Genomic DNA, 22755 nt, shown 5'->3' with positions numbered 1-22755 from the left:
GTTGCAGGGCAAATATATGAACTCAAGCAATCAAGAGGTACAGGGACTAAGGTAGGCAAAGAGGTGCAGTGCCAGAAGTTCAGGTTTGTTAATCAGGGAAGTATTAGAAAGTAGTGAAAGAGGGGGCAGCTGGGTAGCTCAGTGGATTGAGAGCCAGGCCTAGAGACGGGAGGTCCTAGGTTCAAATCCGGCCTCAGACACTTCCCAGCTGTGTGACCCTGGGCAAGTCACTTGACCCCCATTGCCTACCCTTACCACTCTTCCACCTATAAGTCAATACACAGAAGTTAAGGGTTCAAAGTAAAAAAAAATTAAAAAAAAATCTAAAAAAAAAAAAGAAAGTAGTGAAAGGAGAAAATTTTGATGTAAAAGCAGAGGTTCCCTGGATCAGTTCTGAATTTAGGAGCTGGTGGCCTCAGAAACTAGTAGTCCTTCATCTCTTCCTCTTGACTTCCTTAAAGTATCAACTAAAATCCCACCTTCTACAAAAAAAACAAAAAACAAAAACAAAAAAACGAAAAACAAAACAAAAAAAAACAATCTCTTCCAGTGTCTCTTCATTCTAGTACCTTTCTTCTGCTGGCTAATTCCTTTATCCCCTAGATAGCTCCTTTGTACATATCTGTTTGCCTGTCATCTCCCTTATTGGACTGTGTGTGAGCTCCTGGAGAACAGGGATTGTCTTTTGCCTTTTCTTTGCCGCTCCAGTCCTTAGACCAGTGCCTGGCACAGAGTAGGCACTTTATTAATTCTTTTTTTTTTTTAAACCGTTACCTTCTGTCTTGGAGTCAATACAGTATATTGGCTCCAAGGCAGAAGAGTGGTAAGGGCTAGGCAATGGGGGTCAAGTGACTTGCCCAGGGTCACGTAGCTAGGAAGTATCTGAGGCTAGATTTGAACCCAGGACCTCCAGTCTCTAGGCCTGGCTCTCAATCCACTGAGCCATCCAGCTGCCCCCACTTTCTTAATACTTAACAACAGTAAATAACCAGGGCTACATCTTCCAATTCCTATTAAAGTACTTTACCAATTTAGGACACCATTGTTGCATCACTTAATTTCATTAGAGTGTGACTGAACTGGTTTAACACTTAGTTACATTTCTGTGGAGGAGGTGGGGCATTCCAGAACAGAGGAAGTTGGTACTTAGTAAGAGCTTACCTTTTTAATAGAACTTTACAACCACATTTTCTTTGATCCTTATAACCTTCAAGGTAGCTAATACTTAATTATCCTTATTTTAGTTCAGTTGAAAAAAAATCTGAGGTTTAGAGAGGTTAAATGATTTGCTTAAGGCTCTGTTAGCTAGTTAGCAGAAAGCAATAATAACTCAAACTCAGATCTATTGGCTTTATAACCTGTGCTTGTTTTACCACGTTGGCCTCTTACTATTGGGCCCTTGGAAAGGAGAAATAATAATATTTTCACTTAATTAAGGCTTATAATCTTGAGGATTCCTTAGGTTAACAGTGAATAATTAGAAAACAACTGCCAATTATATAATATTTCAAAGTGCTTTGGAAAGAACTTGAGTTTATATATTATTATTTTTTAAACCCTTACCTTTCATCTTAGAATCAATACTGTATATTGGTTTCAAGGCAGAAGAGTGGTAAGAGCTAAGCAATGAGGGTTAAGTGACTTGCCCAGGGTCACACAGCTAGGAAGTGTCTGAGGCCAGATTTGAACCTAGGACCTCCCGTCTCTAGGCCTGGCTCTCAATCCACTGAGCCACCCAGATGCCCCCTTGAGTTTATATTTTTAAAAAGTTAAACCATTTCTAATCAAGAGACCAAAAGATGCAACCATTTCAAGGCAAAAAGAATGGAGAGTTCTGTAAAGAAATAGATTGACATTAGAGGGACAGTGTGGATTTGGCATGATGCTACTTAGGCAAATAGCAGGCATTGGAAGGGGACCCATGATTTCATTGGTATAAGAAACTCCCAGATGAAGGGATTCTCTCTGCCATTGTAGTTAGCACATTCTCTGAGACTTAGAGTCTTAGAGGATTGCCTTGAATCCTGAGGTTAATTGCTTTGTCCAAGGTCACATAACCAATAGGCATCAGAGGTCTTAAACTTGAACCTACATCTTCCTTGCTTCAAAGTTCTCTACTCACTGAAACATTGCCTCCCATCATTTCTTAACATTTTGGGTGTATATTATGTGAAGGGAATATTTAGGAAATTTAATGGAGACCTTTGCTTCTGCCAACTTTTAGTTTTCTCAAGCATGGGTCACTTTTATTGGAAATATTCCATCTTTGAAATGTACCTATTTGAAATATGTCTACTGAAATGTACCATCCATTAGAAAATTGAGTGCTAAGGAATGGCAAACAACTGCTCTTCAAAGAATTATTGCTAGTTACTCAATTGCTTTCAGCATTCTGGTCTATATTAGGTAATTTTGTCTCAAAGGTAAAAATGCTGACTCAATTTTGCTTGACATAAATTGTTTCTTAAAAATGTCAGTTCAATTGCAGCTTTAGACTAAGGTCGATATCCCTACTTTTTTTTTAAAGCATTGTCAGCACCATGGCCAGGGGTCATGTTAGAGTTGGGAGCAGCGGGGTGACTCTCCATCACAGTTACTGGTGGCAGAGTTGTCCTGACAGCAATATGAAATTAATGGAGGAAGTGTGGGTCTGGGCAGGGGTGAGAGGTGGGGGAGGAGATAAAGAAAAAGGTAGAAAGTTGGTACCCAATGGACTGGCCACTATCATGGTGCCTGATGGCAGGTTTAATTGCTCATGGAAGCAATTCAAACTCAGATGAGTTCCTAGGGTTCAGGAAAGGCATGGCTACATCGTTTGAGACATTGGTTGACTTCTCTAATGTAGCTATTTCTCTGTGTATCTTTTCTGGTATGATCCTCGGGAAGATGTTCAGGGCAGCTGTTGTTGGGTCAGTGTTTCCTCTTCTCGTGGGCATCTTTAGTGCCATAACTAAATTCGGTACTTCCTATGACTAAGGATTATCCTTGAGCTACAACTGAATCTGTGTTGATAAGGCCTTCCTAATACATCCTAGTCTGCATCCCTCATATGCAACTATTTAAGACCTTGACCTTGAGGTACATTTGAGAACTTGAAATAACAAATATTGGGAATAAAAACAAAAAGATCATCTTAATTTTTTACCTAGTCGAGACTCACAACCTGGGGTATTATGTTTAGTTATGTTCTCTGCATCTCAAGAAAGGCACAAATTCCTCAAAAATTTCTAGAGAAGGGCATCAAAAGGAGCTTAAACAGATAGGACATCTATCAGTGAAGGTAGATTGTAATAATTAGTCTGGGAGGGGGCACAGAAGATGGAGCATCAGACCTGGAGTTAGGAGGATCCCACCTTTGGATATGGCCTCAGATTCTTCCTCGTTGTGTGACCCCGGGCAAGTCACTTAACCTCAAATGCCTAGATTGTATCACTCTTTGTTCTTAGAATCATTACTTAGTATATCTAGTATCTTTTCTAAGATAAAAGTAAAGGTTAGTATTAAAAATTAGTCTGAGATAGTTAAAAAACTAAAAAGTATAATCTATTAAATTACAGAAAGTACAGATTTATTTACCCTAAGTAATTTATGTGTATATTGGTTCGCCAAATCTCAGCATACTAAGAATTTATATTCTTTATTCCGTAGAGACTGTAGACTAGTTTTAAGATAAAACATCATTGTTGCCAAAATTTTATTTAGCATTTTAAATGTTCAAGGTAAATAAAAGAAAGCAGAGTGTAAATATATTCCAAACATCTTCATAGTGAAAAAAAATGTGATCTAGGTAGACTTAAGTAATGTCATTGATAACAGATCCATAAAAGATTATCAAAGGGAATTAAGGGGTATTTTACCTTCATTTTATTACTGTGCATTTGAGCTGGTTTGCGTCATGCTTTGCACAAAATAGACACTTTATGTATTATGTTTGCTGAGCTAAGCAAAAGGAAAAGTAAGTTTGACTTTAGTCTGGCAATTTCTTCATAGTGCTATTATGTATTCTCAACATCTGATTATTACAAGACAATTATTGGTGCATGAAAAAAAATATGTACAAAGAAACATAGGCCTTTACTTAGAAAGCATCTGAGTATCTAGAAAGAGTCTCCAGAGATGGTGCAGTGAGAGTAGATGTGCATAAGTAGCAGTTAATGCAAAATTGAATCAGGAGATTGAATCTCATTGAATTTTCATGGGCTTCAGGAAGTTCTAAATGATTACCAGGTCTAGTTGTCAAGAATAAAATGTTGTCATTCATTACATTAGAATCTATTCTTAGGAATCACCTTTTAAAGGAATAAAGACTAAAGTCAGTAAGGACCAAGGACTAACACTATTATTTTGCTCTTCCCACGTAAAATTAAAAAGCTGCTGGGCCAAAAATGACACTTGGTTGAGATTCACATATCTTCTGTTTTTTTTAGTGTATTTACTGCTTGCATTGAAAATAATGGATTGATAATTTGCCCTCAGAGAAATGGAGGTTCTTTTCTTTTAGGGGGCCAAAGCAGGAGACCTAATTTTAGATTGGGTTGTAGGTTAGGGAGTTGTAGTACTCAGTCTTCGGGGCAGCTAGTAGGTAGCACAGTGGGTCCACTGCTGGACTTGGAGTCAAGAAGAGTCATCTTCATGAGTTCAAATCTGCTTCAGACACTAGCTGCATGACCGTGGGCAAATCACTGAACCTTGTTTTCCTCAGTTTCCTCATTTGTAAAAAGAGCTGGAGAGGGAAATGGCATAACACTCCAGTATCTTTGCCAAGAAAACCCCCAATGGGAGCAAGGAAGAGTCAGATATGACTGACATGACTGAACAACAACAATGATGGGTCTGAGTCTGTCATTATATGCCATAGGTTTCAACCATCTTGTCCCCTTGTCATGGGGGCCCAGAACCAGGAGGCTGCTTTTTTAATATCTCATATATAGACCTGTGATGCCCTGGGTAACACATTTGTTAAAAGACCTTACCTTCCATCTTAGAATCTATTCTAAGTATGAGTCCCAATGTAGAAGAGTGATGGGGGGGTAGGCAATGGGGGTTAGATGACTTGCCTAGGGTCACACAGCTAGGAAGTGTCTGAGGCTAGATTTGAACTCAGGACCTCCTATCTCTAGACCTGGTTCTTTATTCTCCAAGACATCTCATTGCCCCTTTGTAAAATGAGCCAGAAAAGGAAATGGTAAATCACTCCAGTAGCTTTGCCAAGGATACCTTGAATGGTGTCACAGAGTCAGATATGACTGAACAACAAAGACAGGTTTCAGTCTATATGATTTTTAAAAGGGGTCATTGACTGGTTAGAATATATGCAGAGGAGTGTGTCCAGAGTGGTGAGAAGTTGAGAAACCTTGAGGAATGTCTAGAAAACTTAGGAGGAATGGCTGAAATAGGAATTTTTAGTCTGGAGAAGACTTATATAAGGGGAAGGAGAAAGAAGAATCTTGATTTTTCTTTTCTTTAAAAAAACAACCCCAACCCAAACTCTTACCTTCATCTTAGAATCAAGATTGTGCATTGGTTCTAAGACAGAAGAGTAGTAAGGGCTAGGCAGTGGAAGTTATGTGACTTGCCCCGGGTTACAGACCTAGGAAGTGGCAGAAGTTATTTTTGAACCCAGGACCTCCCATCTCTAGGCCTGGCTCTCAATCCCTTGAACCACTCAGTTGCCCCCTACGACCATTATTTTTTGTATATTTAAAGGGAAGTCATTTGGAAGAGGGATTTGCCTTATTCTGTGTGATTAAGGGCAAAACCAGGTTGATATTACAGAAGAGGCAAATTTTGGGGGGCTCAACATAAGGAATTTTCTAACATCTAGAGCTGTGCAGCAATGGAATGGGCATCCTCTCAAGTTAGTGAACTTGAGAAGGGTTCAGGAGTTAGCTAGATTTTGACTTTACAGGGATGTTAAAGAAAGGATTTCTGTCGAGAGTAGAAGGGGTGTTCTGGAGTCATAGATGTTATACTGGCTCCTTAGAGCCAATCGTTAAATTTCCAGTGAACATTTAAACTCCAGAAATTGGCTAATGTTACCAATTAGGGCTTGATTTATTGTTTTGTTGACTGTCTAGATATAAGAGATGGAGAAAATGCTAATGAAAGAAATTATATGTAAAAGCATGCTTTGGATATGTTTTTTTCAGAGAGCTGGTTGTTAAGCATTCATGAGCATAGGCCAGACTATATAACTTGCAAATATGGTCTCTTGCTCTGTGGTCCTCTATTTCTTTGCCTTCTTACTCCTGGGGGAAGGGGTGAGGCTGGTGCTTCTGACAATCAGTATGGAAGAAAGAGGCCCTGTGGGTAGTTCTTAGACTATTTTCCTCATTAGACCAAACCCAAACAAGCTTTTCTGACATTGATGAAGATGATGTAGGAGATCAAGGTTTTCCATATAGGATAAACATAAATCAGAGGGAAGAAATGCACTTGATGAACAGTTGGCAAATGCATTTTTTGGATCAGGATGAAAGGGAATAGTCCCTGGAGCCATCTGAAATGCATTTTCATCATCAACTGTGAATATTGTTCATGAGCCCCATTGCTATTGCTGGGTAATTTTCTCAAACAAGATCTTCAAAATGAGGTTTATTTTTGTAGTATTCCATTATGTTTCCCTGTTGATCTCTTAATTAATATGAAATTAGTAACATGGGCAAGTGTCTAAAATGGACAGTAGTAGCTAACTGAAAGCAAAAGTAGATAATGATTTAATTGGGAATTTCTGTTTGCTGGAGTTGTCCCATCACAATACTTAAATGCATATGGTGTATGGATCGACAGGAAATGGATCCTGGTAAGGTAGAATAGTTCAGGCCTCTAACTCTCAAGTATTTCTTTAATGGTGTTTTCTAATGCTCAAAATTCTTTCCCAAAAATGATTCTAAATATAATTGAATATAATGAAAGAAAGAATGCAAAATTAGGCATTGAGAGAATGATTTTTGCCCTATCTCCAGTTATATATCATACTATACCCAACAGATCTTGCACAGCATTAACATTAATAGGAGACAGAGTAGAGGGGGCAGTGGGTTGGGAGACTGCAGAGAGCTGGGAGTTGGCAGGAGGATGACCAGCTGGCAGGCTTAAAGATTAGGTGGGGCAGAATAATTCTCTCTCTCTCTCTCTCTTTCTCTCTCTCTCTCTCTCTCTCTCTCTCTCTCTCTCTCTGACAGATTTTGAGTTCTTTGGCTTTTGTTTGTTTTCGGTTTTTTTTAAGTCATAGTTTAGTTATATTTATTGTAGGATTCTATTTTGGAAGAGCAGTAGGAAAAAAGACATGAATGCTATTCTTTGCCTCTTTTCTCCTGATCTCAACTCCACTATGATATTTTTTTCTTTTTCTTCAGTAATGTTTTATTTTTTTCTCATTTACATGCAAAGATAGTTTTTGGTGCTCATTTTCTAACATTTTGAGTTCTACCAGTATGAGGTTTTTTGAAGTCAGAATGGCCACATATACCACTTCTTTATGGTAACTGTTAATTTTATTTAAAATACTACTATTTAAAAGACTAGGTGTTATCACTAATTTCATGTGGTAGAGTACGATTGAAAAGTTCAAGAGTTTTTTGGATCTTCCAAGAAACTGCAGCGTTCACTTATTGTAAATCAATCTCTCTCCACCATTCTATTACCACAAATAAAAATTACATGGTTTTGTCGCTGTTTCTATATAGTGACTCCTAGAATGGACATTTCTACTTGGTTTTTAAACCCTTATCTTCCATCTTAGAATCAATTTTAAGTACTGGTTCCAAAGCAGAGGAGTGGTAAGGGCTAGGCAATGGGGGTTTCAGTGACTTGTCCAGGGTCATCTAGCTGGAAAGTGCCTGAGGTCATATTTGAACCCCGGACCTCCTGCTTCTAGGCCTGACTCTCTATTCACTGAGCCACCTAGCTACCCCCACCCCATTTCTAAGGTTTTTTGAAAAGGTTTTTATTTATATTTATGTTGAAGTATTTTGAATGGCCAGAAACTAAATGTGGCGGAATCACAGAGTATTGTTGGAAGGGACCTTAGTCACCCTCCATTGTATATCAATCCATACCTGCAAAGATCCTTACTCCAACATATCCAACAAGGGGTTATTCATGGAGCTTCTGCTTCAAGACCTCCAAGGAGGAAATACCCAAGGAGCCCCTCAGTTTAAAAAAAAAACAAAACTCTTACCTTCTGTCATAGAATCAATTCTAAGTATTGGTTCCAAGGCAGAGAGTGGTAAAGGCTAGGCAGTGGGGGTTATGTGACTTGCTCAGGGTCACACAGCTAGGAAGTGGCTGAGGCCAGTTTTCAACCCAAGTCCTTTTGCCTCCATTGTCCTTAGTCCCTCAGCTCTTGAGGCAGCCTATTCTGTGGCTGATCACATTACAAGCAGTTTAGCAATAAATTAAAAACATGTAATTTTGACTCGTATTGATTCTGGATTACCAGGTTACATAGCCTGTCAGTAGCAATCATTTTACTTAACTGAGTCAGCTCGATAGCATACTGGATGGAGTGGTAGATTTAGAGGCAGGAACACTTAAGCTCATGTCTTCTCTCAGAGACTTACCAGATATGTGGTCTTGGCCAAACCATTTACCCTCACTCAGCCTCAGTTTCCTCACCTGTCAAATGAGTACAATAATGGCACCTACTTCACAAGTTTGTTGTAAGGATCAGATGAGGCGATGTCTATAAAGTGCTTTGCAAACTTTAAAGCTCTATAAAAATGTTACTTCTTATTAACTTTTTTATTAGTTGATTCTGAAGAAGTAAGTAGTGTTTGTTTTAAGAAAGATTGATGTGTTAAAACAAAATAAATAAGATATTTCTTTAAAATTACATATAACTGAGGGCAGTTAGGTGGCTCAGTGGATTGAGAACCAGGCCAAGAGAAGAGAGGTTTTGGGGTTCAAATTTGGCCTTAGACACTTCTTAGTTGTGTGACCCTGGACAAGTCACTTACTCCCTATTACCTAGCCCTTATTGCTCTTCTGCCTTGGAACCTATGCTTAGTATTGATTCTAAAATGGAAGGTAAGGGTTTAAAGAATACATATAACTTAAAGAATTTATATGCATTGATAGTGTCTGATATAAGAGTGCCTGAGCTGAGGGAAAGGAAGGGTGTTATAAGGGCATTAATGTATGTGGACTCACTTGTGACGCTCTTTATAAGTGTTCCAGGGACATTTTGGATCTACTTGCTCAGAAGAGAGCTGGGGATCATAGAAAATTATCCTTTCGAAACCTGCAAATGTGAATAGCAATGTACATGATCATGAAAGTTTGTGGGTACAGCAACCCCGTGTATAGGAATACAAATGGAATCACATAAGCCATGGTGATTTCTGGCATTATTTAGGGCAGATTATTTGAGCACATGAATACAGAATTCCTACAACCACAAAACCAAGTACAGAAGACATAATTGAAATGGCAGCATTATTTATGTGGAGCTTCCTTGCCTGGGAGGTGCTGAAAGATTAGTTGGTAGGTTGTGTGGCATTATTAAATGAGACTCTTTTTGGCAGGCTCCCATAACAAATGGGGAGACATACAGCGGCACGTTTCCACCTGCTCTGGACTTGGGTTTCCAGTGGGTGTGCTATTTCAAAGATGCCACATATCATTTCTGAATGTGGTGACAAGTTGAAGGCTTGCGAAGAGAGAAATCTCTCCTTCCTAAGGGAGACTTTCTCATTTCGATGGGTAGAAACAGAAACCTGTAGCCTTGCCTCAACCCGTGGGATCCAGAAATGTTGGCACTTCATCTAAGGTTCTCTGCTCTGGAATTTAATCATAATTGGGAGGAATGGCTTTTAGAAATTATTCCATCTTACTTCCTCTATAACAAAGATCCTTCATCTGGAGTCCATGAACTTCTGTTTTAAAAAATTGTTAACTATATTTCAGTATAATTGATTTCCTTTGTAATCCTGCATTTTTTGTTTTGTGCATTAAAAAAGGGAATATGAGGGAATAGTGAAGTGAGCATCACCAGAAGAACAATTTATACAATAACAATAACATGGTGAAGAAATATAGTTTTGAAAGTCTTGGAAACTCTAATCAACCCAATGACCAACCACAAATTAATTCCAAAGGATGCATGTTGAAACATAATGTCCACCCCCTTATAGAGAGTTGATGGGCCTAGAGTACAGACCGAGTTGTATTTTTTGGGGACATGACCAATTTATGGATATGTTTTTCTTGACTATGCATGTTCATCACAGGGGTTTTGTTTTTGTTGTTTTCTCAAGGGGGATGGGAAGGTTGAAGAAGTGAGAGGAAGAGAAGATGAACTTTTGGAAATAAAACAAAATTTGACTTAAAAATTATTCTGAATAGTCCACAAGCTTCATCAGACTGCTAAAAAATCCATGCCCTCCCCTCCAAAAAAAAGGAAGAAAAACTAAGGAGCTCAGGGCTAGGAGGAAACAAAGATATCAAGTGATTATAGGAATATATGAGAGCTGGTCCTTTATACAGAAGCACGGCATCTGGACCCTCAAGTGTACTTAATAGTTTTGGGTATCTGAATTCGTTGGTATGTGAGGGAGTGAGATCAATGGAAGATGTTCATAGATTTAGATGATCACAGTATCATAGATTGTTAGAGTCAGAAAGTTCATCTATCTAAACTCCCCATTTTACATATGAAGAAACTGGGGCCCAAAGAAGATTTCAAATGACTCTGTCAAATATTCCACTAAACCCATGGTGAATATATCTAGATATATTCCATTAAGCCTATGGTCAAGATAATATTAATGTTTATTATTAATTCATACAGCAGGGCAGGAATTCTTACTCTTTTTTGTGTCATGGAAGCCTTTGGCAGTTTGGTGAAACATATGGTTCCTTTCTCGGAAGATTATTTTTGAACGCATAAGATAAAATATCTAGTATTACAAAGGAAACCAATTGTAATGAAATGCATTTATCTAAATATTTAAAAAAACAAATCCACAGATCCTCAGTTATGGCTCCCTGTAATAGTTATTATATTGAATGAATTTAAAATTCATTTTTATATAAGGTTGCAGATTACTTTCTTCATGGAAACTGAGGAAGTTTTCTGTTTGTTTGCTTTAGGTTTGTGATTTCATTAATGTATTTAAAATACTTCTACCTATGCAGACCAACAACTCCTCTTTAATTTAGAGTTTTAGAAAGTTGCCTAGTTGCTCTGAAAGATTAAGTAATTTGTTCATGGTCTTTGTCAGAGGTGGCCTTGTTATCCCCACTTTATTAATGAGGGAACTGAAGCTTCAAAAGGTTAAGTCACTTACTCAGGATTACAGATATAATGTCAGAGCCACACTTTGAATGTAGGACTCTCTTAATTTCATGTCTAGCTTGCTTTCCATTATACTATGTGGTTATAATTTAAAAAAGGATTGTTGGATTTGGTTTCAGAGTATCTAGGTTCAATTCCCAACTCTGCTTCTTTTTGTGACCTTGGGCAAGTCACTTAACTTCTGTTCCTTAGGTCCTCATTTATATTATGAGAGGATTAGATTAGCTGGCCTCTAAGATCTTCTCAAGCTCTAAATCTGTGATTGTTTTATACCTTGGAGTCTCATATCCAAATAGGAACGGGTTTAGATTTAATTCTTTAGTTCCAATTTGCTGAGACCTTAAGTTTCCTAGAAATTCTGTAAGTTGTAGAAAAGTTTTTTGTTGTTGAATCATTTCTGTTGTGTTCAACTCTTTGTGAACCCATTTGAAGTTTTCTTAGCAAAGATACTGGATGGTTTGCCATTTCTTTCTCCAGCTCATTTTACAGATGAGGAAACTGAGGCAAATAGGATTAAGTGACTTGTCCAGGGTCGCACAGCTAATACGTGTCTGAGACTGGATTTAAACTCAGGAAGATGAATTTTCCTGATTCTAAGCCCAGTGCTCTGTCCTTTGGGCCACCTAAGTTACTGAATTATATTATTGGGGTGAGTTTTCCTCACTAGAGATTCCCTTATACTATTGAGATCACAGTTCTAGACCCCCCCCAAACAAATTCTAATTCAGAGAGAGAAGTTGGATTTTATGGCCTCTAGAGTAGAGTCCCTTCCAACTTTGAGGTTCTATGATTTTGTAAATAAATCCCTGAACTAATCCTTGACTTTGGGGAATAATTTAGATGCTTTGCAACAAAACTCTCTTTTCCCCCTTCAGTTTATAATATGAATGAATTTACATAGTTTACCACTTCAGCCTCTACTACTGGTATTTGCATGAATTTATTTCTCTTTTTTCTTTAATAGCTTTTCCATGTTGCTTACGTGCTCATCAAATTTGCAAATTCTCCTCGTCCTGATCTCTGGGTCCTGGAAAGATCAGTAGATTCTGGAAGAACTTACTTGCCTTGGCAGTTTTTTGCCCGTAAGTAAACTACAAAATCCTGTTGGCTTGAGACTTATGAAACTCTGTCCCTTCATTGGCTCTCTTCATCCTCATCCTCATCCTCATCATGGGGAACTAAAATTATTTGCAAGAGATCACCAGCATATATTCTTTGACATTTTAATCCCTCGATATAGTTAGTGTAACACTAATAACTTTTACTTTCTTGAACTACAATTCTTTCTCTGTTTTAGTGCTTCCTGGTTCTATTTCTCTTAGATTTTCAGATTTATTGACATAGACATAGACATGACATTGACATTTTGACATGGGCAAAAGAACTTTCAGTAATTGCTTTAATTTCTTCTTCAACTGGTTGTGGTTTTGAGCTCTAACCCTTAAGGTACAATGTCCAGCACCTAGTAGGTGCCTAAGGAATTTTTATTGGGTGTGGGTATGTGCATTAGTTCAATCTTAACATACCACAACATAGAAAAGCTAATGGTCAGAATCACTCCCATGATGAAGTCTCTTTTCATTGACCTGAGAAATGTAGCCATATGTGTCATTCAGTAGAACAGTCTTTCTTTTACTCAACAGTGAGGAAGGCTTACTGATCTGTGTGGGTACTATTTCATGGACCATTTAGCCTGTATCTGTATCTATCATATAGGCAGACTTTCTGACCATGCCTGTGAGCCATGGGAGATATTGACACTGGAAGGACATTTGCTCACAAAGTGCAGCATGGAGATATGCTCTCCATAAGAGATTTCTTATTGGTCAGTTTGTCAACTAAGGTCTCAAATCTCACTACTTCAAATATTGCTGATGGAAATCAGATGGTTTAGAGTGATTGGAAAGGTGGCATCTTGAAACACAAATAAATGTTACGCAGAGATTTGAAACTTCAGTGTGTCCAGATGGGAGTGTTCATTGATTTTTTTTTCAGCTCCTTGCTTTTATACTTTTATATCAAATTAATATAGAGATGAGACTTTTCTGTGAGCATTTACCATAAGAAAAATATTTTGTGTTTCAATGTGAAAATGCTTCTTTTTTAGACTCTAAAATAGACTGTTGGGAACAGTTTGGGACTGAGGCCAACATGCCTATCATTGAGGATGATGATGTTATCTGCACCACTGAATATTCTCGGATTGTACCACTGGAAAATGGAGAAGTGAGTATATCTAGGGAGATGGTATGAAATGATGTTCAAAAGTGGACAAAATTGATGGTGGGAATGTTCTGATATAGACAAAAATCAAAGTCACCTATTTGGGATCCAGGATTAATAAACTATTACTAAACTTTGATGGAAAATCTTTTATGGTTTACTAGGTTGTGGTTTCTTTGGTAAATGGCCGTCCAGGAGCAAAAAACTTTACATTTTCTCCTATGCTAAGAGAGTTTACGAAAGCAACGAATATCCGCTTGCGTTTTCTCCGGACCAATACCCTTCTTGGACACTTGATCTCTAAAGCTCAGAGAGATCCAACGGTAACTAGAAGGGTGAGTAATTTCAAGAGTTTCTCTTAGTTTTTCTTTGGATTATTGAATTAAGTTCACCTAATTAGTTTAGAGGGCAGCTAGGTAGCACAGTGGATAAGAGTTGTTGGGCCTGAAGTCAGGAGGACTCGTCTTCCTGAGTTCAAATCTGGCCTCAGATATTTACCAACTATGTGACCCTTGGCAAGTCACTTCACCCTCTTTTCCTCTTTTGTAATATGTACTGGAGAAGGAAATGGCAAATTACTCCAGTATCTTTGCCAAGAAAACCCCAAATGGGGTCACAAGAGTTGGACATGACTTGAAAATAGCTGAATAATAACAATTACAAAACAAAAATTAGTTTAGAGCATTGGTTCTCAAAATGTGGTCCACGGACCCCGGTTTAGACCATTTCTGGGCCATCTATTAGCGCAAAATAATTTTGATAATAATTGTTATTTCATCATTTTAAATCACGTCAGACTTTGTAAATAATACCAAGACATTATTTGACCATTAAAATATTTCCCCTTTCCAATTATATAACTGCGTGAGGCCAGATTTTCTTCAGATACTTCAACCAGAACAACATATCATATCAGATTGCACACAGAAGCACATCTGAGAATCAAACTGTCATCTATGAAGCCAGACATTAAAGAGATTTGCAAAAATATATGAAATAATGCCACTTTTCTCACTATTTTTTTTTACTTTGGAAAACATTATTTTTTTAGAAAAATGTTAGGTTAACATAGAATAGGCTTTTTTCATCATTTTTAAATGAATTAATGACCATTGTAAAATGTATCAGTTCAGATTTCTAGTATGGCAAATTGCTGTTGTTGTTTAGTCATTTCTTTTTTTTTCATTTTTAGACTTTTATTTTTATTTTTTTTACATGATTCATGTTTTTACTTTCCCCTTCACCCCCCTTTAACTCCCCCCATATCCAACACACATTTCCACTGGTTTTAACACGTGTTAAAAGTCAGTCTTATTTACAGTCAAGACTTATTTACATATTTTTGATAGTTGCATCGGTGTGGTCATTTAGTGTCTATATCCCCAACCATGTCCGCATCAACCCATGTGTTCAAGCAGTTGTTTTACTTCTGTGTTTCCACTCCTGCAGTTCTTCCTCTGAATGTGGTTAGGGTTCTTTTCCATAAATCCCTCAGAATTGTCCTGGATCATTGCATTGCTGCTAGTAGAGAAGTCCATTACATTCTATTTTAACACAGTGTATTGGTCTCTGTGTACAATGTTTTTCTGGCTCTGCTCCTTTCACTCTGAATCAATTCCTGGAGGTCTTTCCATGTTCAGTCATTTCTGACTCTTCATGACCCCATTTTGGGGATTTTCTAGGCAAAGAAACTGGAGTGATGTGCCATTTCCTTCTCTAGCTCATTTTTACAGATGAAAAAACTGAGGCAAAGAGAGTTAAGTGACTTGCCCAGGGATACATATCTACTAAGTGTCTGAGGTCAAATTTGAACTCATTGTTCCAATCTTAGCACTCTATCCACTGTACTACCTGGCTGTTGATGATATGGTAAATATTCACAGATATAATCCTCAGAAACAAAAAGTGTGTATGTGTGTATGTGTGTGTAAACACACATGCACGTGTGTGTGTGTGTGTGTCTTTAGGGGATCTTCAATAATTTTTAAGGGTATTAAGGGATTCTGAAACCAAAAAGTTTGAGATCTACTGGCTTAGAAAATCCATAATGCTGATGGCCAAGAAGACAGTCTTGTTGGCATTGCCTGGCCTGAATTGGAGTTGGGTTAATTTCTTTCATTGCTCTTTAGATTCTTTTTAATAATAATAGTTTATATTTATGTAGCAACTTATAATTTTTTTTAAAAAATCATTATCTTCTGTCTTAGAATTAATACTAAGTACTGGTTCCAAGGCAGAAGAGAGGGCTAGGTAACTGAGGTTAATTGACTTGCCAAGAGTCACTCAGCTTGGCAGTCTCTGAGGCTAGAGTTGAACCCAGGTCCTCTTATCTTCAAGCCTGGCTCTTTATCCATGGAGCCACTTAGTAACCCTGCAACTTATCGTTTTCAAAGTGCTTTCACATGTACTCTCTCATCTGATGCTAGAAAAGCTTGGTGAAGCGTGTAAGGCAGGTGTTAGTATCTTGCAGATAATGACAGATGATAAAAGGCTTGCTCTGCCTCTGAGCATGCTCCGTTTTCAGATGTCAAGAGCACACTATTACCTTATGTTCCTTTCACTTCATTCCTGATAGGGGAGAGGTCTCTCCCATGTAACCATGGTTATGGAAGTGTTCTTATGATCTTAAGGCATAGGAACATTTCTCTTGGGAGTTATGCACGTATGAGGGATCAGGAAAGTGAGTTAGGGATGGAGAAAAAAAAACAACTTAGTTTTCCCATATCCTGGAAAACTTTCTAAAGGGACATTAAAGAATGGAATTTATTAATTGCCTGTTATGTACAAGGCATTTGACTAAGCATTTTATGACTTATTTTATTCAATAATGGAGAGAAGGCTAGAGATCCAATGGGTGTATAGGTAGCCTGTCTACTACGATTAAAGAAAAATACTTATTTTTTGGTCTTACAATAATACTAAGTATTGGTTCTAAGGTAGAAGAGCAGTAAGAACTAGGCAATTGGGATTAAGTGACTTGCCTGGAATCAAACAGCTAAGAAGTATCTGAGACCAGATTTTTTAAAAATTTTATTTTTTAAGGTTTTTTTCCATGGTTACATGATTCTTGTTGTCTCCCTTCCTTCTTCCTTCTTCCCCTCCCAGAGCTGACAAGCAATTTCACTGGGTTATACATATATTATCACTCAAATTCTATTTCTATATTATCCATTTTTGTAATAGAGTATTACTATCTTTTAAAACCAAAACCCCACATCATATACCCATCTAAACAAGTGATAAATCATATGTTTTCTTCAGGATTTCTACTCCTACAATTCTTTCTTTCAATATGGATAGCGTTCTTTCTCATAAGTCCCTCGGAGTTGTCCTGGATCGTTGTATTGCTATTAGCAGCAAAGTTAATTACATTTGATCATTCTACAATATTTCAGATACTGTGTATAATGCTTTCCTAGTTCTGCTCATTTCACTCCGCATCAGTTCATGTAGTTCTTTCCAGTTCTAATAGAAATCAAGCATTTCATCATTCCTTATAGCACAATAGTATTCCATCACCATCCCATACCATGAGGCTGGATTTAAACCCAAGGACTTCTCGTCTCCAGCCTTCGTTCTCTATCCTCTGAGCCCCCAACTCCCTCTTGCCTACTCCCATTCATGCTAGATGGTGCCCTCTTAGCTTCTGAGGGATCCTGCCTGAGCAGACAGGGACTAGGTTGGACCATAACTTACTTGTATACACTATGGAGAATAGACTGGGCTTCCTGATTTGACTGAAGTTGGAATGGGTTTTTATTGCTTCTGGACATTTGGATCCAAGCCAAAACTCTGACCTTGCTGATATTATTAAGTTAAATATCTTCTGTGGCTGCTCAAGTTTGAACTTGGCTCTTTTCTTGCCATTTTTTTTCACATTGATTAACTTTCCACTGTTGACACATATAAATAGAGTCATGACCTCTCACAATCTCTGAGGTTCCTGGCAGGGGGGAATATAATGGAAATTCTCCTTCAATACAGGACCTGCCTGTTACAGGGGTAAAGGGCAAGTGCTCGTGGGGAAGTTGGCCTTTCCTGGTAGGAGATGTGAAATCTCTCTAGTTGTCAAAATCAGAGTCTCCAAGTTTTGACATATAAAAGAAAGTACTGTTAATTCTCGATAATTCTGATGAAAAGGCAGTAAATTGTGGTTTTACCAAAAATATTTGACAGTTTTTACCCAGGAAAACCAAGTCATGTCATTAAATGATTACAAGTCTTTAACATGATTATAATTTTTATAACACATTAAAGAGTCTTATTTTTCTAATTGAAAGACTGCTGCTGACAAGATTTTTCTCGCTAGCCCCCATGAGTTTTGTACTATACCTATACTGCCTGAACTTTATTGTGATGATAATTTGGAAGAATTGAGAGAGAAAGAGGCATCTTTTGATATCAATGTGAGCAGCCCCAGCATAGGAGTAATACACACATGCTTTGCTTTAAGCAACTCAGTTTATAAAAAATTATATTTTATCTTTTTTTCTAAAGCCCTTATCCCCTTTCTTAGTATCAGTTCTAAGACAGAAGAGTGGCAAGGACTATATGATCAGTGTTAAGTGACTTGCCCAGGGCCACCCAGCTAGGTAGTGTCTGAGGCTAGATTTAAAAGCAATTCCTCCTGACTCTGTGCCTGACACTCTATCCACAGCTGCCCCTATAATCTACCTTTTGCAAAGTCCTTTACTCACAACAACCTAGTGAGGTAAGCAGAGGGAGAATTAACTACACTAATTTTTTAGATTAGGAAAGTGAGGCACAGAGAGGGGAGTATGACGTGGCAGAACAAACACTAGATTTGAACCCAGAGTTTCTGGGCTCAAAACCTGTTTCAGTATGTACTAGCTATGCAACCATTGGCAAGTCATTTAACTTTTCTCAGCCTCAGTTTTTCATATCTATAAAATGGGGATCATAATAGCACCTGCCTTACAAGGTTTTTTAAAAAAATTAATTTAAAAATTTTTCCATGGTTATATGATTCTTTTTGTCTCCCTCCCCTCTTCCTTCCCTCCTTCCTGGAGCTGACAAACAGTTTCATAGAGTTATACATAAATGATTACTCAAATCCTATTTCCATATTATTTATTTTTGTAAAAGAGTAATCTTTTAAAACCAAAATCACAAGTCATATACCCATATGAACAAAAGATAAATCATAGATTTTCTTATGTGTTTCTACTCCAACAGTTCTTCCTCTGAACGTGAATACCATTCTTTCTTATAAGTCCCTCAGAATTGTCCTGGATCATTGCATTGCTACTAGTAGCAAAGTCCATTATATTTGATCATCCCACAATGTTTCAGTTACCGTATATAATGTTCTTCTGGTTCTGCTCATTTCACTCCACATCAGTTAACCTCACAAGGTTTTTTTGTGAGGATCAAATGAGATAAAATCAAATCAAATGTGATGAGTAAGATACTCTTTAACCATAAAGCACTGTGTGTTGTTATTTAGTTGTTGTGACTCTAACTGGCAAAGACATTGGAATGGTTTGACATTTCCTTCTCCAGCTCATTTTATAGATGAGGAAATTCAGGCAAACAGGGTTAAATGACTTGCTAGTAAGTGTCTGAGGCCAGATTTGAACTCAGAAAGATGAGAGACATCCTGCCTCCAGACCCAGCACACTCTTTACTGTGCCACCTCACTGCACAAATTGCTATGTAAATTTAGCCATTAAATGGCCAAGGTCTCTGGTCCTCCTCGTAAAACAGGGGCATTGAACTAGTTCCCTAACAGATCTAAATCCTATGATCTCTTTGAAACTACTTTTAAGCAAAAGGATAATAGAGCATCAAAGCTAGGATTTCAGGGCAAATAAATTAGGGAGCAATTAATTGCTTTACTAATGGCTTCAAAATAAAATTCTTTTTAAATACTAAGCAAGTTTCCCCATTTCCCACATCATGCATTTGAAATGTGATATGACTTACAAATAAAGAGTCTCATGTTGTCGACTTAAAACTTTTCAAGAACTTGGCTGTTGCGCAAAGCAAGGGCCACCTGGAATCTAATGACTGTGTTGGTGAGATTGCTAGGGAAGAGGAAGAAAAAGGGGTGCATGGAATGGACAAAACGGGCTAAGCATTAGGGAATGGGGACTTGGAGGGGGAGTTTGTATGTGGATGTATGCTCAAACCTGTATGCTCATCTCTGGTCTTTTTTAGTATTACTACAGTATAAAGGACATCAGCATTGGTGGTCGATGTGTCTGCAATGGCCATGCAGAAGTGTGTAGGGCCAAAGGCCCTGAAAACCTGTAAGTACATTCCATGTGGTGATCTCTTCTCCTTACTTTAAAGCAGGGGTTCTTAGCCTGTGGGTCATAAACTCAAAAAAAGTTTTTGGATAATTATTTTAATACAATAAGAAGATCAAATGAGATATTTGTTAAGTGCTTAAAACAGTGGGAGGCATGTAGTGGGAATTTTAATAAATATCTTTCCATTCTTTTCATTTCATTTATGCATTTAAAGGCATTATTTCACAAAGAAAGGTCCACAGGCTTCATCCAGCCAAAGGAGGTCTGTGACATAAATGACATTTAGGAACCCTTGCTCTAAAAAGCCTGTAACAGTTGTAAAAGGCTGACTTTCCATGTTATACAAAGAAATTCCTTGAAGGAAGAAATAAAGTGAATTGTTTTTAAACTGCATAGCCACACCATGTCAGAGCAGTAGGTGCCAGTGTTTTTAATGCTTATGTATTGTTAATGTACTCTGGATGCAGAGATTAGAGTTTTTATTTAAGGAGATACAATTGGTTAGACATTAGTTATGGGAATCACTTTCTCCCTTAACATTACATTTCATCTTTCAAAAGCATATACTTTCTAGTGATATAGAACAGAGTAATTTTTAGTCATAACTGTTTATGTTTATACATATAAGATATGTGTGTGTATATATATAAAGGTTTATACATATAAAGTAAATCTATTGTATTTTGGAGTTCTAGACATGTATCCATCACCAGGTAGAGCTGCAGCTCATCATTTTAAGGAAAAAACCACACACATCGAGTAATTTATTCATAGTTTTATAGATAGTGTTTACGAGGGATAGGATTCAAATTCTGGTTTTTCTGATTCCAAGGCCAGTCTGTTATTCACTGCGAAACATTACCTTTTAATCTCATATATAGATGGGATAGCTACTTACTTATATGATGTAAATTGATGGCATCTTTAACAAAAAAAATCTCCCCCACTAGCTTGAAATTCCCAAAACTCCAGGGTTAATTCATTGCTAGCTGAGAAAGGCAACAGATTCCCTGATCCTTTCATCTCATTAATCCCTTGCAATCTATGGCTGCCATTAATATTTATGCTCTGATTCTGAATATCAAGCAATAGACACACAGCCAAATTTCTAATGAAGCCTCCAATAAAGAGGGTTTATTAATAGCAGACAAACCACTCACGCATGAAAAAGGATCCGAGACATATGTTTCAGTCTCCTTGCCACCTGTGGGTCCTAGTCTTGTTTTGTTTCTGGGAAATGAAGCTATATATGTAACTTGGGAAATCAGCTCTGTCCAGATAGCTCTGTCCAAACCTACAGACTCATTTGGAGTGCCCCAAAGTGAGCAGGACTCGTAAGGTTTTATATTAAGGTAGCCAGAGACAACTGAGCCCTTTACAAGTGCCCCAGTCTCGGCTTTTTTAGAATATAAAAGCTCATAAGTACACCAATTCTGAGTAAGATCAATATCAACAGAGGGGATGATAGAATTCCTTTGGTATCAAGGGCTGTATTTACAGTGAGAAAACAGAGATACTGAAGGATCCTGACTTATGCAAGGCCACATAGATAGTAAGTATTCAAAGCAGAATTTGAATGCTGATGTTATGACTCTCCTGTACCATATTGTTTAGGGGGGCCCTCTATTAAGAGATTTTTTTTGAGGCAAACAGGGTTAAGTGACTTGCCCAGGGTCTTAATATCTAATAGGTGTCTGAGACCAGATTTAAACTTGGGGAGATGAGTCTTGCTGACTCCAGATCCCAAACTCTATCCACTGTGCCACCTAGATGCCCCTAAAAGATTTCTTAAAACAGCAAACAATGGGGGACAGCTGGGTGGCTCAGTGGATTTGAGAGACAAGCCTAGAGATGGGAGGTCCTAGGGTCAAATCTGGCCTCAGACACTTCCTAGCTTTGTGACCCTGGGCAAGTCACTTAACCCCCACTGCCTAGCCCTTACCACTCTTCTACCTTGGAACTAATACATAGTATTGATTCTAAGACAGAAAGTAAGGGTTTAAAAAATAAAAAAAACAAACAAAACAGCAAACAATGAGCATATGGCAGTGTTGGGCATGATCTTTAATATTCAGTTAGTAAACATTGTGCCCACTTTATCAATTAAGCATCAAATATTTTTGTAAATAGTTACTACCACTGAGATGAAGGCAATTTTAGGGCACCAAGAACACTAAAAATATACATCTAGGAAGAGGCTCTTCATGCTTTAGGGTCATGGACTTGTTGGGAAGTGTGATGAAGCCTCCAAACCTCTTCTGTGGAAAGCATTTTCAATGCATAAAGTACATAGGATTACAAAGGAAGCCAAGGATATTGAAATATAGTTATCGAATGTTTAAGATGCAAATTAACACTCTCCAAGTTAAGAACCCCTGCAAATATTAGAAATTTCCAGATCAGAGTTCCCATCTTCTGAGATAATCAAGAAAATGTTTCCTCCTTTATCCTACGGAATGACCCATAGGCCCTAGACACTTATTTTTCTTTTTCAGAAGCATACCTGTTGTATAAAACAAGGTATAATTGAACATGGATAGTTTTTTTTAATCAAAGATATTTTATTTTCCCAATTACATTGTAAAAGGAGAAACAAATTATGGTTGGACTGGATATTTAAATTTTGGTCACCAGGAATCAATTACCTGATTCCAAAATTAAAGACCCCAGTCAGGATGACTTTTATGGTGGTTTATTTACAATTTGGGAAGAGTGAAGGTGGGGAAAATGAGAGAGAGAGAGAGAGAGAGAGAGAGAGAGACAGAGAGAGACAGAGAGAGAGAGAGAGACAGAGAGAGAGACAGAGAGACAGAGACAGAGACAGAGAGAGAGACAGAGAGAGACAGAGAGACAGAGAGAGAGAGAGAGAGAGACAGAGACAGAGAGAGACAGAGAGATAGAGAGAGAGAGAGAGAGAGAGAGAGAGAGAGAGAGAGAGAGAGAGAGAGAGAGAGAGAG

At 37.8% G+C, this 22755-nt stretch overlaps 1 protein-coding gene across 1 annotated transcript in view; it reads left to right on the top strand.

Annotated features, from left to right (window-relative positions):
- The window catches only part of LAMA3 (laminin subunit alpha 3), a 337939-nt gene that overhangs the window by 62030 nt on the left and 253154 nt on the right, over positions 1-22755 (top strand). Inside the window, exons 3-6 of the mRNA XM_044682964.1 lie at positions 12264-12381; positions 13407-13525; positions 13687-13857; positions 19703-19794. Of these exons, the coding sequence (XP_044538899.1) occupies positions 12264-12381; positions 13407-13525; positions 13687-13857; positions 19703-19794 (500 nt within the window). The remainder of the gene's footprint in view (positions 1-12263; positions 12382-13406; positions 13526-13686; positions 13858-19702; positions 19795-22755) is intronic.

The sequence above is a fragment of the Gracilinanus agilis genome, chromosome 1 (genome assembly GCF_016433145.1).
Source record: "Gracilinanus agilis isolate LMUSP501 chromosome 1, AgileGrace, whole genome shotgun sequence".
Classification (NCBI taxonomy): Eukaryota; Metazoa; Chordata; class Mammalia; order Didelphimorphia; family Didelphidae; genus Gracilinanus; species Gracilinanus agilis.
The sequence above is the reverse complement of the archived record's forward strand: the minus strand, read 5'-3'. Positions and strand labels throughout refer to the sequence as shown.